At 38.6% G+C, this 16,985-nt stretch overlaps 1 protein-coding gene across 2 annotated transcripts; it reads right to left on the bottom strand.

Annotated features, from left to right (window-relative positions):
- Window positions 1-1,349: 1,349 nt before the first annotated feature.
- On the bottom strand, window positions 1,350-16,676 carry myzap (myocardial zonula adherens protein). Of its 2 annotated transcripts, none has more exons than XM_030129870.1 (14): window positions 16,246-16,676; window positions 15,444-15,524; window positions 11,237-11,329; window positions 10,010-10,174; window positions 9,798-9,890; window positions 9,606-9,719; window positions 9,365-9,517; window positions 7,284-7,409; window positions 6,908-7,036; window positions 6,734-6,828; window positions 6,526-6,631; window positions 3,667-3,750; window positions 3,401-3,507; window positions 1,350-2,977 (listed from the first exon to the last, which is right to left on the bottom strand). In XM_030129870.1, exons 1-14 carry the CDS (start codon window positions 16,321-16,323, stop codon window positions 2,443-2,445), a joined length of 1,959 nt encoding a protein of 652 aa, XP_029985730.1. In that variant the 5' UTR covers window positions 16,324-16,676; the 3' UTR covers window positions 1,350-2,442. The 2 variants fall into 2 exon arrangements, with proteins under 2 accessions (XP_029985730.1, XP_029985738.1); XM_030129878.1 differs by having other exon boundaries at window positions 3,401-3,462.
- Between the last annotated feature and the right edge of the window lie 309 nt (window positions 16,677-16,985).

Here is a 16,985-nt window from a genome sequence, read left to right as displayed (position 1 = left end):
TTTGATGGTTCAGCAGTGATACAGGTCAGTGTATAAGGCCTCACTACCATTCCATACTTCAACACTGACTTCACCAGCAAAGCAAGACAATGACCTGAAAGAAACATCCAATCTGCCCGGTCACATGACACAAATCCTGTTGAACTGCTCTGGGATGAACTGGATCACAAGGTCAGAGGAAATATTCAAGTAGTCAACATCATGTTTGGCAGGTTTTACATGAGCTATCGCAAAGTATTTCAACTCTCCAGACGCTAGTTAGAGTGTGTAAAACTACTGCTGAGGGAGGATATTCGGGATGAAAGTATTGTACTTTTTCCCAATAGCTGCACATTCATATATTTGTTTGGACAAAATAAATCTTTTTATAATTTCTTTTATACAAAGTAATGTGTGTCTCTTAAAAATGGGAGAAGACCAGGTGTTTCCAAACTTTTGACAGGCACTGTACAATTGGAATATTCAAGAAAGATGTAAAACAGTATTAAAAACAAAAATAAAGAAAAAATATACATGTAAAAAGAGAATAGAATTGGGAAAGATCCAAGTGTAATAAAAACTCATACTGCATGAATTTTAGTGCAATATACAAGATTATTTAGAAAAACGTCTAAATAGTCAACACAAGATACTTCAAGACGTATTAAATCCAGTGTATTTTATCTGTACAAGCCATTTTATTTATTTATTCATTTATTTTGCAGCATTTTCCTGTGTCTTTATTATGACTTTCATAAGTAAAAATGCTCATTACAACCTGCAAAAACAACAAACCTTAAGGCAGACTTTTGCACTGTATATTTATAGTTTAACGTATAGCAGTGCATCATATTCTACGTGATCATCAGGTTTATAGCGACACAGTCCTGTGACCATTTAGAATCAACACATTCGGAGATCCTGTGCATCGTATCAAACGCAACCGAATGGAATGTAAAACTGTAATCTGGAAAATAACTAAAGCTATCAGATAAATATAGTGGAGTATAGAGGACAATATTTGGTACCGAGATACATTGGAATAAAGGTATGAAGTAGCACAAAAGGGAAGTAAAGTAAAATAAATGTACCTCAAACAGCTGATTTTCCATCCTGATGTTTTCCAGCCAGTTCCATTTATCACTCAGCTCAAATATGACCCAACTCATCAGGCGGTTACAGCTGTGTGTCCCCTCATTCACCTCTCAGAGTTTAAGTCTGTCTGTTTATTCATTGTAATGAGGCATAAAACTTCCCAAAATTTCTGTTTTTTCATCTTTGGTCAATAATAACATCATTGTGTTGGCTTCAGTATATAATGCATGTATTGTATTTTGTGTGTAAAACAGAACATAAAAGACACTGAAGCATTCATGGCTTTCCTTTATTTAGCTCTTTTCTCCACTTGTTCTTTCGTCACTTCCTCTTATCAAATCACAATAAACTAGTCTGAAACTCGTATCTTTCTGTGATATAACATCTGTTTTCCATTGTGCACTTCAAAGTACAACCATCTGAAGGATCTTCTTCATGAATTTTAACAAAAAAAAAAAACTACGGTTCTAAAAATATCTGCACAGGATCCAGAAAACAGCTCCCCAGAATATACTCACTGGCATGACCTTTTGCATATGTATTTAGAGTTATCTGGGGTTTAAGCAAAACTATGAAATTGATATGAAACAGAAGGAATACAAACCAGTGATTGTTTCTTATCGGCTACTAGAAGCTCAAACACAGTAATCCACTGTTTCATAAATGAACAATGACGCACTCATGCATAGGCTTCAGGCTTTGGTAAATTCCTGGTTGTACGGGAGCGCTGGTGTCAATTGACCCAGTCGATGTAGTTTTGTTTTCTTTTTTTTTTTTTTTTTTTTTGCACAGTATATTCTTTATTTTGCAAAAACAGACTGGCCTTATGTCATTAGTTACAGTGTGATATGTAAGGTGTAGGAGAAGGCACATCATCAGGCTGTTTCTGTTACAAACACAGTTCTGGCAGTGCAGGCTCAAAATGGATAATAATACTCGCGCCTGTGGCTCAGGAATGGCAGTCACCTCAGTAATTCAGAAGTTTCATCATTAACATAGAAATTTACTTCATAGCTTACCCTGTTGCCAATTTAAGACATTTATCCCCACCACCAGCACCAGAGTTGATAGCTGTTCACAAAGGCACAAAGCATGTTAATAAATATTTTACAAATAATATGACAATAACAAAATAATATTCATTTAATTTGTACAGAGGCGATATAAAACTATAGGAAAAATACACACTTAAACCTTATAAACCTTCATTTAGTGCTCACATACACTGTAAACAAAACAAATCCTTCTGACATTATTTACAAGATTATTGGATTATTTACATCCTACAGTTTGCAACACTGTGTTATCATTAATAGTGCCATGTGCAGACATACACTGAGAACCTGCAGAAGACGTTTTAAGAACACATCACTCTATGTTCATCTTCGCTGTCATCTCCATCAGCTTCATAAACGGAGTATAAACTCGAGGTGATCTTGTCGGTGAGGATGATGAAGGTGAGGTCGCCGCGTCTCGACTCTTGTTTGTTTGTGCATCGACCTCGTCTCTGCCGGACCGCGGCGGACTCAGCGGGGGTTCAGACTCAGTCGGACGTGTTCGTGACAGCATCTCACCCGGGAAGCTGGACTGCAGGATGCGGCTGTACTGAACAGGAGTGTATCTTAGTAAACTGGTCTCCAACCTGCTGGGTGGAGGGTTGTTAGAGCTGAACGTCCGTGGTTTGGCTGGTGATGTCAGGTAGAGGGATGGGTGCTGGAGGGGGGGTGTGGGTGATGGAGGCTGTGTGGAGGATGAAGAAGGCTGGATGGGGGAGGAAGGCTGGGTGGGTGATGAGGGTTTAGTGGGAGATGGAGGTTGTGCAGGAGGTGGGGGTTGTTTGAGATGAAGAGGATGTAGTTCAGACTGAACAGAGGGTTCAACATCATGCCCTTTAACGTCACCTCTGTGAATGTACAGTGAATGTCAGTGTGAGACTCCAACCAAATGACACAACAAATATAACATGATGCTTCTACACATGACTGAGCAATACAATTATAATTATAGCAAAATAAATGCATTACTCTTTTCTTTTTTCTCGTTTATCTTGAGGATTTCATTTTTAGCTAAAATACATAGAAAACATTTCATTATCTAAGAGTATTTGACTTATTTCTTCCTCTAGATTTGTAAAATGTTCTTAAATAGCTGTCATGTTCTGAACATAAAGAATAATTTAAAACCCATTTCTTCAATTTTCAACCTCCTTTAAACTTAAAAGAAATAATAGTCTGACAGTTATCATGATGGTTATTGTTACCAACTGATTTTCATCCACATTGCCCAGCCCAGTTCATACACACCAATCATAAATGTTCATTCTTACCTGGGGAGCAGATCACAGCCTACTCCAATCTCCCTGGTTTCCAAAACCTCCCGTGGCCTATTCTGTGTGGACATAAAATACTTGAGCTTGTCTTCTAACTCATTATTCTAGGAAAAGGAAGACAGGAAACAGCAGTCATGCAAAGGGCTTAAGTCACGTGGTGAAATGTAAAGTGCAGTGACACAGAACTGACAGAGCACAGCAGCCCAGGCTGTAGCAATGCAGAAGATGAACACCGCACACCCAAACAAAAACACCCGACTTACCTCGCACTCCACGATCGCTATTCTGTCCAGAAGCTCCGAGATGAACATATCCTTCTGAGCAACCTGAGCTCGAAGTGATTCAACCTAAGTCATTTCAAAAACATAATTATTATTAAAGAAGAGATTTATTAACCCATAGAGATCCAAACGTCCACCATTGACCAAAACCATCTACTGATCTAAACTGTTTAATAACTGCTGATCCACTAATCCTATCAATACATGTAAATAATTTGTGTAAATACAGTTTGTCATCTTTTCATGGTCATCAGATATGACCCATTTGGATGTTCAGAGGCTCCGTAGTTACCATGGAAACACAGTCATCTTCTACAACATTGATTCACCAGTAAAACCGATGGAGCTGAATCAGTGACAGTGGATGGACACACTTGGTTTATGTTCAGTTAATGAGAGATTTTGCTGAAAAAGTCAGTTTTTCTTCAGTTTTCTCTGTTTCTGACATAATAACTGTTGAATTTATTATGAGCTTTTTTGGAACATCTACATGACCAGTAAATTAAATATAGAAAAATATTTGAGTTTTGCTAAAAAAAAAAAAAAGGAGGAAAATATTACAATAAATGGTGATAAGTCACTTAGGAAAGGTTAAATATAGAGGAAAAATTCACTTGGGAACTGCCACAAAAGTCACACTGGGTCTTTATGGGTTAATGCAATGAATGATGTTTTGTCATACACTCTCCTACATACACACATGCAGAACAACACACTATCTTTCTGTACATCAACTGTTTAAAATCCTCTGGTTTCCTGACTGTGATGTTTGAGCCCCAAATTGTTCCTACTGTGTATCTCTGTGCTCAACATTTTACATGGATCTGCCAACAACTACTGATGGGACATTGTAAAATACTGACTGCAAGTGCAAAATGTACATGTTGAAATGTGTACGCACATGTCTGATGTCCTTGTATGAGCTATTAAACTGACATAAAGTATAAGTTATTTTTAAAAAGAGAGAGAGATTTATTTAATACTTAAGTCTAATCTTCACTCTAAATGTAAAGAGTCCAGTTATACATCAAAAATCTATGATGTGTAATGCTGTTTAATCACTAAATCTTTCGGTGTTTGGATCATTTTTAGCCTTTATTAAACATGTCACAGAACAAACACAATCAACAGATTAATGATGGAATGGAACTGAGTATTTATTCTTAAGTACTGTGCTGATGTCCAAAGTAGTACTTACTTTGCTAAAGTATTTCCATTTTATGAAACTTTATATTTCTACCAGACATTATGAACTATTACTCTTTTCACTCATTCATCTTCATTTGTCTGATAGCTTTAGTTCCTTTTCAGTTTACCATTTTTTGTACCCTGTGTAAACCATGTGTCTACAAATGTGTTGAATCAATGTTGGTGATAAACGTTTTAGAATTTTTGGAGATACGTTTACAGGGTATCATCAATGTAAACATATACTGATCTTAAAGTGTGATTTTGCTGTAGATTAAAATAACTAACAGCCTCCAAAATAGTCTTTAAACTTCTACATGTTGATGCATAATTGATATAATATTTACCTGTTTTATTTAGGTTTCTGATACACAACTTGTACTTAAAGTGAAGGGTTTTCAGCTTTTACACAAGTATCTGAATACTTCCTCCATCACTGCAGGACATAATAAGACCTAAAAGGATGTGAAACCCAATAAAGGACTGGTCTTAAACTGGGAATGCTGTGGTTAGGTCATGGTATGTGTCCTAACCACAAAGCTGGAGAGATGCTCCACCCTTTATTTACTCTGGGTTACAGTAAGCTTCATATGTGCTCTCATTTGCATTGTGTTCATCCAGACTCTGAAGAGCAAACACTCCTCCACTACTGTTTCTGACGTGTGTATCTCCTCTCCACCCGTTATCAAAACACGAGTGGAGACTGAAAACCTTAATGCATGTGACTGTACAGACAAACAAACACCCTTCACATCATTAAATGTATGGTTGAAATGGGGAAAACGGGTGTGAACATTTCAGAGGAGGATCAGTCACATATTTGCAGAAGGCTTCACAGTGTCTTCACATACTTGGACAGACCACTATGGAAGAATTTTTAATGGATTCGTTACATTAAGAGCATTGGGGCGATGATACAGGGCGAAACAGAGGTCATTCTGATGTGTGTAGTTGTAGGATTGTTCATGTATGGGGAAATGTTATGATTATTAGTAAACGTCTGGGCTCTGATATACACTATTAAGATATAGCATTAATAAAAGAGAATAAAAAATAAAGAATGACATTTCAAAGAGATAACAGAAGGCAGCAGCAACACAAAATACAAAATGTGAATAGAAGAAGGGATTTGGAGCAAATAACTCAGAGAACAAGAGCTCAAATAAATAGATAGATAGAGATAAACTACTGTATGTCATTACAAAGAACATGTTCTACAGACATTATGCGTTTCCTATTTATATGTGAATATATGAAATACAACTATTCAAAAAAAAAAAAAAATCAAATTGTAAAATATTCAAATAGTGAAATACAACTATTCAAAAAAAATATTCAACTATAAAAAATTCAAATTACAAAATACGACTTTTCAAAAAAAAAATTCTTTCGAAATACAACTATTCAATATCTGATGGCACACGTTTCCTTCCATAATATGCAAAATTTGTGTGTAAGATGCTGTGATTGAGTTTGTATTTTTTTACAGTCTGATTTTATTTATGTAGTTGAGTTTTATATACTTAAAAAAAATCAGCTAAAAGCAGACATTGCATATGATCTTTGCTTTGGGCTCTGGCAATAATCTATGCATCTGACTTGCCCTGTACGAAAAAACACAACAATAAAATAAAATAAAAATAAAGTCCTCACCTCTTCGATCATTCCTTTTACTTTCCTTTGCTGACAGAACACCATGTCGTTGAGGTGTTTGATTCTTTCTCTGAGATCCACGGCTTCACCTTCCAGCTGTTTGGACCTAAAACCACAGAGTTAAACCAAAATATTCACACAAACTCATTACACTTGTGTCTCACCAAAACATATTACTTTGGTTTCTTTTGTTTATCTGAGCTTGTACCTTTTAGTGACGGTTGCATCAGTCGTGTCTGTCAGCTCCGTCAGCCGGAGGCGCTGCTCACATTCGTGGAGTTTCTTTTGCAGGTGACTCTTCTCCTATCGTAATAAAATCATGAGGTGTTTAATACCTGCTTGTAGTATGGATAGAATGGTAGTTTTTGGAATGACGTTGTACCTTGCCCATACAGTCCAGGAGTCGCTCCACCTCGCTGATCCTCTGGTCCCTCTCAGCAATCTTGGCCTCTGCTGTCCTGATGTTTCTCTCTGCTTCCTCAAGTCGTCTGATGTACTCGTCAATCTGAGCCTGAGTTTACACAAAAACAGGTTAAGTATGATGAACAGCTTTCAAAACATCCCATCAAATAAGAATTAAATGACCAAACATTTACAAATGAAAATAATATGACTTTCAATGAGCCGTTACAATCGCTCCGTATCATGTTTCACTTTATTCCCTGACATATCTTTTGGTTTCTGTTGGCAACAGATAAAGCTCATGGTATGTGGTTACAAGAACTAGAGTTAATGAATAAGAAGTAAAATATGCAGACCTGTAGGTTTTCAATCTCCTCCCTGTGCCTCTGTTGTTCCTCCTGCAGCTTTTCCTCATACTCTCTCTGTAGTTTTGCTGAGATCTCCTGCAGCGCCTGACTGTTGGCTTCCCGTGAAGACTCCACCTGGACGATTCACAGCACAGCAGAAATGACGACTGAGCCAGAGGATGATTAGTCCATATTGACACCGGTACATGAGATGCAGCTGATGCATTACCGCATCACAGAGAGACACTTTATTCAGCTCATCCACGATGCTTTTCATATTCCATATTAAATAAATTATGCCTATTTTGTCTGCATTGGAAGGTGAGGATTCTATGATGTTGTAGATAGTTTGAGCGCTAAAATGATTTGTATCTGTTTTCACAAACACTTATGGCAAAAACTTTTTCTGCATGAAGAAAGAACAGATGATGATGTTTCCTAAACCTTTTTGTTTTTTCTATCCTTTTTAAAAATGACATAAAATCATGATCCATTACCCGATAGCCTTCAAAAAACATGCACAAATCAAGATTCCTCATCATGTCTACATCCCATCTTATTCAAACATTGGTAAGATGGTAAACATAACCTCATGCATGTTATTGAAACATACAGTAAACTATATTAAGAGTAATATTCACAAATTCATTCATTCAATCCTTTTCTGAACCACTTCATCCTTAACCCATAAAGACCCAAACACCCACCGTCAACCAGAACCATCTACTGATGTAAACTGTTTAATAACTTCTGGATGACTAATCCTATCAATCCATGTAAATAATTAGCGCAAAATATAGTTTGTCATCTTTTCATGGTCATCAGATATGACCCATTTGGGCGTTCTGAGGCTCTGTAGAGAACATGGGAACACCGTCATCCTCTACAACATAGATTCACCAGTAAAACCCATGGAGTTGGATCAGTGACAGTGAATGCAGATGCTTGTTTTATGTTGTTGATATCTTTGCTGAAAAACTCACTTTTTCCTCAGTTTTCTCTGTTTGATATAAAAACCTTAATTTTAGTCCAAGGCTTTATGAACAGCTACATGATCAGTGAATTAAATATAGTAAACTAGAAGCACTCGGAGAGCGCAGACCTCAGCCAAGGCTGATCAGTGCCCCCCCCTGTGGGCCCCCCCACCCCCGATCACCACCAAAATGTAATCATTTCTTCCTTATCCCATTTCCAACAAACCCTGAAAAATTTCATCCAAATCTGTCCATAACTTTTTGAGTTATGTTGCACACTAACGATCAGTGGCCCCCCCCGTGGGCCCCCCCACCCCCGATCACCACCAAAATTTAATCATTTCTTCCTTATCCCATTTCCAACAAACCCTGAAAATTTCATCCAAATCTGTCCATAACTTTTTGAGTTATGTTGCACACTAACGGACAGACAAACAAACAAACAGACAGACAAACAAACAAACAAACCCTGGCAAAAACATAACATCCTTGGCGGAGGTAATTACCTGATTTCCACCGACAAAATGCAAACTAAAGAAGATAACATATCAATAAATGATGATAAATCACTTATGAAAGGTTAAATACAGAGAAAATAATAACAATTTGGGAGCTGCCACAAAAGTCGCACTGGGTTTTTAGGAGTTAAGATGGTTGGAGGGATGAGGGGCCTGGGCATGTTGTCAGTTCATCACAGAGCTGATAAACAGACAAACGACCTTTCACTGTCACAGTCACACCTATGGGGGATTTAGATTGACCAACTAACCAATAAGGTACATGTCTTTCAACACTGAGCTGCTCCACTAATAGTCACATTACTAATTATGAATACTTTACTTTACTTAGATAAATAAGAATGTACACTATCCTTTCATACAAATTTAATGTTATGAGTACAGTTATTAGAACTATATGAGTTCTCAGCATCATTAAAATACACTTTATTGAAATCTTTTTTTTTAGTGACCAAAATACTATCTCCTGTGGTCTTGCCTTCATGAGTAACTGGACTAGATGGTCAAAAAAAGTTTTCTGTTTTTGTGTTTCACTGGAACTTCCACAACAATGTTTTGTTTTGTAGATATATGAGGGTTTGTGTTGATGTGTGATTACCTGAAGCCTCAGAGTTTGGTTTTCGGCCTGTGCTGCTGCAAGCTCCTTCTCTGTCTCCTTAAGCTTCTCTTGTGTTTTTTCACAGGTGCTCCGCAGACTCTTCACCTCATCTCTCATGTCCACTCTGTTCTGACAGTTCTCTAGCAGTGATTTCTGCAAAAGACACTTCTTTTATTGTTCCGGCTAACAGCGTGACAGTATGCAGCTGTCTGTCATAGGCTCGGTTCCATTGATTTGTTACCTGCAGGCTGAGGTTTGCAGATATAAGCGAGCTGTTCATCTGATCAAAGCTCTCCATTGCTGTCGTCCGGATCCTCACCTCTGACTCCAGACTCCTGCGATGTGAGTTGGCAGTCTGCAACACATGGTACACAGATTTATTCACAGCTCCACAGCCTGGAGATCTATCACATGGTGTTGTGTCAGTCTTTACCCTGATTTCTTGTGTGAGCTTCTGCATTGACTGCTGCATTCCTCCAAACTGGCCGTACATCCGCTCCCTCACCTTCTCCAAAGAATCTCTCACCTGGAGGAAAAGCCAGATTTCATCCACAATAAACGTGTACTGATGATTCACTGCCTAAACAATGTGTGTATACCTGACAGGTTGTTTCTGTTCAGTCTGGATGTGTTTGTTCTACTCACCTCTCTGATGTATCTCATCTCATCCTGAAGGTGACTGACTGTCCACTCCCTCGCCATCACTTCCTGCTGTCTGTCCGAGCCCGTCCTCTGCACTACGCCGTACACTTTAGGCCCATGATGCTGCAGTGAGGTCTCTGGCACCCCATTGGCCCTGTCTCCGAGGTGCTGAGGGAGACAGGATCACACCGGTCAGGTTTCTGCAGCCACCCACCACTAAGGCTGCAATAAACTGTCATTGTGTTTGTGGATTTGTTTTCTCCCCTGTGTGCACACAGGCATGCGCGAAGGTGTTTGTGCATCACATGTGTTCATATGTTTGTATGGATGCACATGCCTGCATATGTGTGATCAGATATTTACAGCACTTCTGCTGAGCACTGGAAACAGGAGGATGGGAAACAGAAAAAGTGCAGGGAGTATTGAAGGTGTCATGTTTCTGCAACCCAGTACATGAGCTGCTATCGTTTCTGCCCATTGTGCCACTAGCAACCAGGCACCCACTGAAAACAGATGCACCCCAGCACGGAGCATTGTTTGACAATAACTAAAGAAATAATGACAATTATTATAGTTGGCCCTTACACATTACAGCTTAGAGTTTCAGTTTCAATGAGAACTATATTTCCTACACATTTGCCTCTGGACATTTTCATTTGTATTTATATATTTAAGAAAATAAGTTAAGAAAATATTTAGATATACATCACCTGATCCAATGCACAGAATAGAACAGAAACTTTATTCATCCTTAAAGTAAATTTATTTAATTACAACAGCCCTATTCATAGTCAAGACAACAAAAGCAGGACTGTAAATACATCTATAGACACATGTATATACATCGAAACATGTCTAGATAAAAATGTATCTATATATAAACATATATACATCAACATATACAAGTGTAAATTGTATTGCATAATAAATATTTGTTATGCTTACAAAAATACAAATAAACCTAATAATTACATCTGTGAATTAAACTTTTGTTGCATAATGGAGTAAGGGATAAATATATTCTGTTGTAACTGAAACATAAACACCTGAGACACTGTATTTGTTCCCGTCCTCCTCAACCATCTACTCTACCTGATATTATTAATGACAGCCTGAAAAATTCATGTACTGTGTAGAAACCTGCTTTACAGAGGATGTCTTTGACACACACTAAACCCCAGAGTGTGTATGTACAAATACACACTTCAGTGTCATGTCTATAACTCATACCTGCTGAGGTGACTCTCTGCCAGCTGGCCTCTCTCTTTGGATCAGCCCATTCTTCTTCTTCCATGTCTCATTGACATCTTTTTCTTTCTCGCTCTGTGAGTAAAAACAAACAAACAAACATTCAAGATTGCAGTGGTGATAATGCTTCCTTCCAGGTTAGGTCATTGCAAACTTGAAGGAATGTTTTCACAAAACCTTAACCCTAACCCTTCCTTCTAATGATCAGATAATTCAGTGGTTCCAATTTGTTATTATTTTCTGCTTAAATATAAAGATTGTGGTCTGAATTTTAGATGGTGGTCAGCTCCAACAGAAAGAGTCAATACATACATTTCTTCTACACAAGATAATTTGGATAGAGTAGATAGTGGGATGTTGGTGGTGTTTTGTCAGATCTTGCCAGAGGTCTTTACTGAACAGCGTCTCAGACATGGTTCAAAGCTGAGCCTCACGCTCAACATTCACCAGAGATGCACTGCCAGAGAAAGAGGCGTCATTCTCCACATCTAGCAAAGATAAGAGTGAGGAGGGCCTAGAACAAAGACACCAGTGTTGTCTCATGCACAAAGCCAAGCCTCACATTTCTTCTGCTTAATCTACAGAGAACATGCTGTTGAGAAATGCTGAAGGGCTGCTAATAGGCGGATGTGAATTCCAGCAGTTGAGGGAAGAACAGCCATCTTCATGCTTTAACTACACCACAGCCCATCTCTAATCAAATGCTGGGTGTCTATGTGTCTGTGACAATATTTGACAACACTGGTAGATGATGTTTGCCTGGTTCTTGTAGATGAAACTGCAGCCATGTCATTATGGTTGAAGGAAATGTGTGGAGGGCAAACAGGGTTTTCTTTTGTTGTTGCCATAAAGGACTTGACCTGCTCACTGCTGCCGCTGGCTACCTGAATTATGTAAGCATGTAAAACTACTTAAACAGTCCTCTTTGAGACACTTGTATGTCCACACATGGTCAAATACTATACTGTGTCTTTTGTTTGCCACACATGAACTGTCTGCTCTATCATATGACTGCATTGTGAACGATTTGACTCATTGGATTAGAATCTCATTTCCGACACAAACAAAAACATTATATTTGAAGTCACAACACAAAAAACATCTCATGTAGCTCATTGGCCTGAATCATGCTCACTTTAAAAAGGACTTTCAGCTATTGTGGCAATGAAATCCAACGCTGTAGGTATAGAAACATCCATATCTAACAACTGTGCATCTCAGTCCTGTATGTGTGTGTCATGGTGCAGATGTATTACATCTCAACTAGGCCGCTTGGATTGTGTCCATGATGTGTCAGGTTGCCGGACACACCCTTTCTAATTTTATCATGAATAATCACTTTAGGTTTAGCGTTCTTTCGGGTTCCTACTGAAACACGATCCATCTCTGGATATCACTCAGAGGATGTTGTGGTCACTTCCTTCCTTCTTGATTAACTGCATATTTTCCTTTTCCTTCTTTAATCACAAAATGTGAAAAATACACATGACCTTTACTTCACCTTCCTTACAGATTAAAGATCTAAAACTGACCTGCAGTGACTTAACAAAGGCAATGGGGGCTCCATGTGTAAATAATTGGAATAAAAAAGGTTCAGCTCTGTGCAAAAACTTGAAGTGGATGTTATTTGTAACAACAGACTTGGAGCGACAGCAGCACCTGAACTCAGGTCTGAGCTCAGCACTGAATACTTAATGAGCTGAGCAGGACAACACAGGCAGGTGAGTTCTTAAATTCTTGAACCCTCACATCCCCTCTTATTTGAAACAGGTCTGAAAGCAGGTTTTTCCACATTGTATCTCAATGCAACACTGAGTATGTAAAGAATGTGCCTTGTGAGAGTATTTTAAGTTGTTTTTAACTTTCAGAGTCATTCTTTACTGAGTTTCTAGTGGGTTATTGGCAGGTTGATGTGCTTCAAACAGTGGTTCTTTCTATTCAGAACAGTTTTGTACATCACACCTCTGGGAGCTGGGAGGCTCTAATACCTGCAACATATTATTGTCCACTGTGCTGATCTGCTGTCACAGAGGAATAAGCTGAACAGCTGCAGAGGTTTTGTGTCTTGTGAAACATGATTATTGTGTTTTCAGGTTTAAAAAAATCCTTTATTAATGTTGTTGAGTATAACAGTACATCATCTGTTTTCACTTTTCAATTTCAAAATGATTAATAAATTCCCCCTATATTTTTAAAGAGGTCCTCATTTTCGCTTCGATAGCACAATTCTGTTAAGTTTCAGGTATCTCATTGCTCCACAGTGCAGAGTTCAGACTGAATTGAGCACAAAATTTCATAAAATGTGTTTTATAAAATATATGCAAACACAAATCCATTGACAGACACCAAAACACACATACAGAGGGGCTCTCAATAACAGAATCTGCATAAAGTTATTGATTGGATTTTTATAGTATGTAGGAAAAAATGTGATCCAGACTAGGGATATGCGCAAATAATCGATGAGTCGATTAGTGAAAATGCTGAGCACAGTCGGCTTGGTTTTTTTTGAAGAGTTGACTGAGTTTTGTTTGGCGTGGAGGTGGGAGGAGCATTCTGTATATGTCACATAAAGTTGGAAAAAGTGTTTAAAATGTTATTTGTACTAAGTATAAGTACTAAGTATAGAAAATTATAGAGTATATTTGTGTCAAGGTTTGTCTGGGCATTTGGAATCCTTCATGGACTCTTTTCTTACTTAAATACTAAAAATGCAACCTGTTTGCCTCTTGTAATGTATTAATCAAAATCAGCTTTGTTGGCCAAGTTAGTGCACACAAACAAGGAATCTGACTCCAGTTTAATCTTTGCTCACACATGTTGTAGAATAAATATATGTACAAAAATATAGAATTAAGGATACAAATTTTTCACAAAAAACTGTACAAGTAGCGTGAGACAAAACAGTAAACAGAACAATAATACAAGTATAAAAACCAATAGTGCAGTACACGAGGACTGTTAAAGTGTTTCTCCACTCATATACCACACAGATTTTGAAAGGTAAGAGTTGTCTTTGATCCTGTTTTTTAAAATAATAAATCATCCATAGCATTGAAAAAGAAACAAGATCATTCTCAGATGATCCAATTCTACATCCAGTTAATCTTTTTATTTGCACCTGACTGTCTGAATCCACAGAAAAATGCCAGAGGAATAATATTAATATAATGACACAGTTTGTACATCCTTTTCCAGAGCTGTCACTTCACTGAACACACACAGAGGAGTGTGTCATATGTGAGCACATGTGAGTTACTTTGCACTGTGTATTACTCTAACTCTTGACCAGACTGTCCTCTGTCATCAGTCAATAGTTGCAGTCACACCCTCCCAAAGGGAAGCACATACACAGATTACGCCGTCGTGTTATCAGTGGAGTGTGTGGACCCATGTGTGAGGGGATGAAACATCAGACTCCCAGGCCAAGGTTCAGATACAACCTGCACCTACAATGATTTATTCCACACTACATTACGTTTGACACACAGATCTCTCAGTGTGAGTCTTGCATCAGTCTCTGGTCCTCAGATCCTGAACACAAACAAAAGGCAGGGGCAGAGCCTCCTACAGCAAACACCCACACAGCCTGCAGCGTGTACTCACAATCAGAATTCACACGGGTACAATGTGCAAAAACAGACATCGACACCGTTCAGAGCGTATTCCAGCACTGCCAAAAATAAACGCTGATCTACTGACTAATGCTTTTATAGTTGCAGTGTTTATTTTAAAACTCAATGAAACTAATAAAGCGCTGAGGTGTCAGCTCTCAGTGAGGGGTGGAGATATCAGATGTATTGTCTGTTCAGCAAAAGCACTTTAAATATTTTCTATTGCATAGAAGATATTTACATGAGAGTCTGAGTGGAGCTTTGAAGTAAATGTGAAACAGCTGTGTAGGCATTATCACATGCACACACCCTCCTGTCATGATTGTGTAACTTGTCCAGATGATAAAAACCACATAAATCTTCTCATTTGCTCTATATGATGAACCTTTTAATGCCTGTATGGCTGCACATTTCAATCCACACAGAGAGTTTCAGTTGGACTTAATGACATTTGGGTTAATTTAAGGCTATTCATTACACTCTCAACTATCTAAATGAGGCTGTCCAACACGATTTATTGGCTGGATGTACAATGGTTAATTGTAAAATTTCAGCCAAGGAGATAAAGGACTTACTTTGTCTGGGTTTGCATTTTGCACCTCATTTTTTCCTTTATCTCCTGCATGTAGAGTTAACCGGAGGCGTCTGATTCTCCTCTGAAAAAAAAAAAGTAGACAAAAGATAAATGAGTGATTAGTGCAAACAGAGTGTGTTTTGTGTTCTGTCACTGTGAGAACATCTGGAGGAACTTACATTAAACAACGAAGTAGTAAAAAATTCATCTTTATTGAATCTCACATTGACAGTGCCCACTAGTTTATTTATTTATAGACAATTGCAGCAGAACTGCAAACAAACTTTATGTAAATGTGAGCCTGGTTACAGGTACACAGACCTAATGTTTACAGTACATTGGGTGCTTTGTTCCGGTGTAACAAAGTACAAACACTACACTGAAATAATAAGTTAAAGAACAATATGTTTCCTAAATTTAATAGCGGATTTCTCTGATAACAAACAGAAGAAATATGTAATAATAAGGCCAGTTTAGAACAAAGGTCTGTTTTATCAGAGAGCTGTTCAAATAAACATGACAGCCCGCCTCCTGCACACTCAGCTCCCATTACATACAAGTGTAAGTGAACACATCCTTTAATAACAACACAGACTGGTTAACTGGTATATATGCATACAGATGGAAAAAAATGAATGTCTACGCTGTGTTAATGTACACAGACAAAAAAGAACTATCCACAGAGCTCAAAGCAACAGGAGACAAACAGAAGAGGGAGGAAAAAAACACTGGAGTGTTTGCAAAACACAGAGAAAAAAAGGGAGAGACTGAGTGAGAGTCAGAGTTTTCCCTGGACTTCTTACCTCACTTAGAGACTCTGGAGAGTCCTCTGTGGTGGTGGTGGTGGTGGAAACTGTTCGTCCTGATCCGTAGCGAAGCATGTCTCCTCTTGTGTCCACTCCACGGTTCTCTTCCTCTCCCTGTCCGACCCTCCCACCCTTCCTCTCCTCTCACTCTCCTTCCTGAGTTCTGCTCAGACTCTCAGAGACCATCTGCCCTCGGCCCCGGCCTGGGAACAACAACAAGAGGAGGGGGATTCCACTCTGTCACACAGCAATGGAGTCGTGGGAGTGGGAGTGGGGTGTCCACAGTGGCTGAGGTCCTGTCTGTTTGAGTGGATGACCAGGTTCAACACTGCAGTCTCTATGTCATTGTGTGACTCCTGTGGATCCACTTCGGTCTGCGTGTGTGTGTGACTCCCATTGGACCTGTCGGGCCACATTTCACCTGCTCCTGTGTGGACTCAGCCTCTTACCTGCAGGGCGTGTCCTCCTGCCGGGACAGGTGGGGCACTCCGTATCCACAGGGAGGAGCTACTCATATTTATATACCTCACATTCAGGTTATGTAATGACTTCCTTTCATTTATCAGCAGAATGACTAAATAGTCACAAAAGAGAGTAAAAGTAATGCATGTGTGGAAACATAAGAGCAAAACAGATTATATCCATAACAATTCATTCATTCGTTATAGTCAGGAAAATAGGAATTGTTATGTGTTTTTATGTGTTTTTATCTACAGTGAAGCAGGTCGCCTCCACAG

This window comes from Sphaeramia orbicularis, chromosome 3 (genome assembly GCF_902148855.1).
Source record: "Sphaeramia orbicularis chromosome 3, fSphaOr1.1, whole genome shotgun sequence".
In the NCBI taxonomy this organism is placed as follows: Eukaryota; Metazoa; Chordata; class Actinopteri; order Kurtiformes; family Apogonidae; genus Sphaeramia; species Sphaeramia orbicularis.
Note: the sequence above shows the minus strand (reverse complement) of the source record. Positions and strands in the feature narration are given on the sequence as shown.